At 52.3% G+C, this 789-nt stretch overlaps 1 protein-coding gene across 1 annotated transcript; it reads right to left on the reverse strand.

The window, feature by feature from the left end:
* Positions 1–12: 12 nt before the first annotated feature.
* LOC104916261 (homeobox protein Hox-B7-A-like) lies at positions 13–783 on the reverse strand. Its single transcript, XM_010727307.2, is given in 2 exon segments — positions 13–416; positions 419–783. Coding segments are annotated over 2 exon segments (417 nt in total). The 5' UTR covers positions 441–783; the 3' UTR covers positions 13–21.
* Positions 784–789: the final 6 nt, after the last annotated feature.

Genomic DNA, 789 nt, shown 5'->3' on the forward strand with positions numbered 1-789 from the left:
CACCCCCCCGGGCTCCTTTCTTTAAGGAGGATTGCTCTTACCTGTGCTCCTCATCCAGGGGTAGATACGGAAGTTACTGTCGCTTTGTAAATCTGAATCCCTCTGGTCCGTTTTGTTGCAGTTCTGCTTGGAAGCATCTCCCGGACACATCATGGAGAGGTTTTGCTCAAAGGGGGAACAGTGCATGTTGAAGGAGCCGGGCTCCAGGCCGTACCCCGAGGAGTACATGCCGGGGGGTTGGGGATGCACGGCGCTGCCGCTGGAGTACAGCCCGGGCATGGAGGAGGCGAAGGGAGGCGTGGAGCCGGCCCCATAACCCGTTCGTTGGGTATTGGAGGCGAAAGCGCAAGAAGTTTGCTCGGGAAAGACTCCGGATGAGAAAACCGAACTTGCGGCTTGATATTTAGAAAATAAGCATTCGCATAATACAATGAACTCATAATTTGGCCGGGTGATTTGTAGGTCGGGACGTTTTAGTGTCGGTTTTACGAGGTACCGTGATATATTACGGAATTAGAGTCCAGATTTACACCAAAAAGGAGCCCTTTTTCCTCCCGGCCCATGTGACGCGCGGGCACGTGGCTCCAGCGGCGCCAATCGCCGCCCGCTCCCTCCTCGGGGGCAAAAAATTGTAGTGCTGCTGGATTTATAAAATATGATAAATAATTGATGCGATATAAAACCCTCCAAGATCTATGCTGGAAGGGGGTGAAATTGTGCTGGAGTCGATAAGCAACCTGTAATCAGTTTTCAGCTGAGACCGAGGGAGAAAGAGAAAGGCGAAGGGGA

Source organism: Meleagris gallopavo, unplaced genomic scaffold (genome assembly GCF_000146605.3).
Source record: "Meleagris gallopavo isolate NT-WF06-2002-E0010 breed Aviagen turkey brand Nicholas breeding stock unplaced genomic scaffold, Turkey_5.1 ChrUn_random_7180001880274, whole genome shotgun sequence".
Classification (NCBI taxonomy): Eukaryota; Metazoa; Chordata; class Aves; order Galliformes; family Phasianidae; genus Meleagris; species Meleagris gallopavo.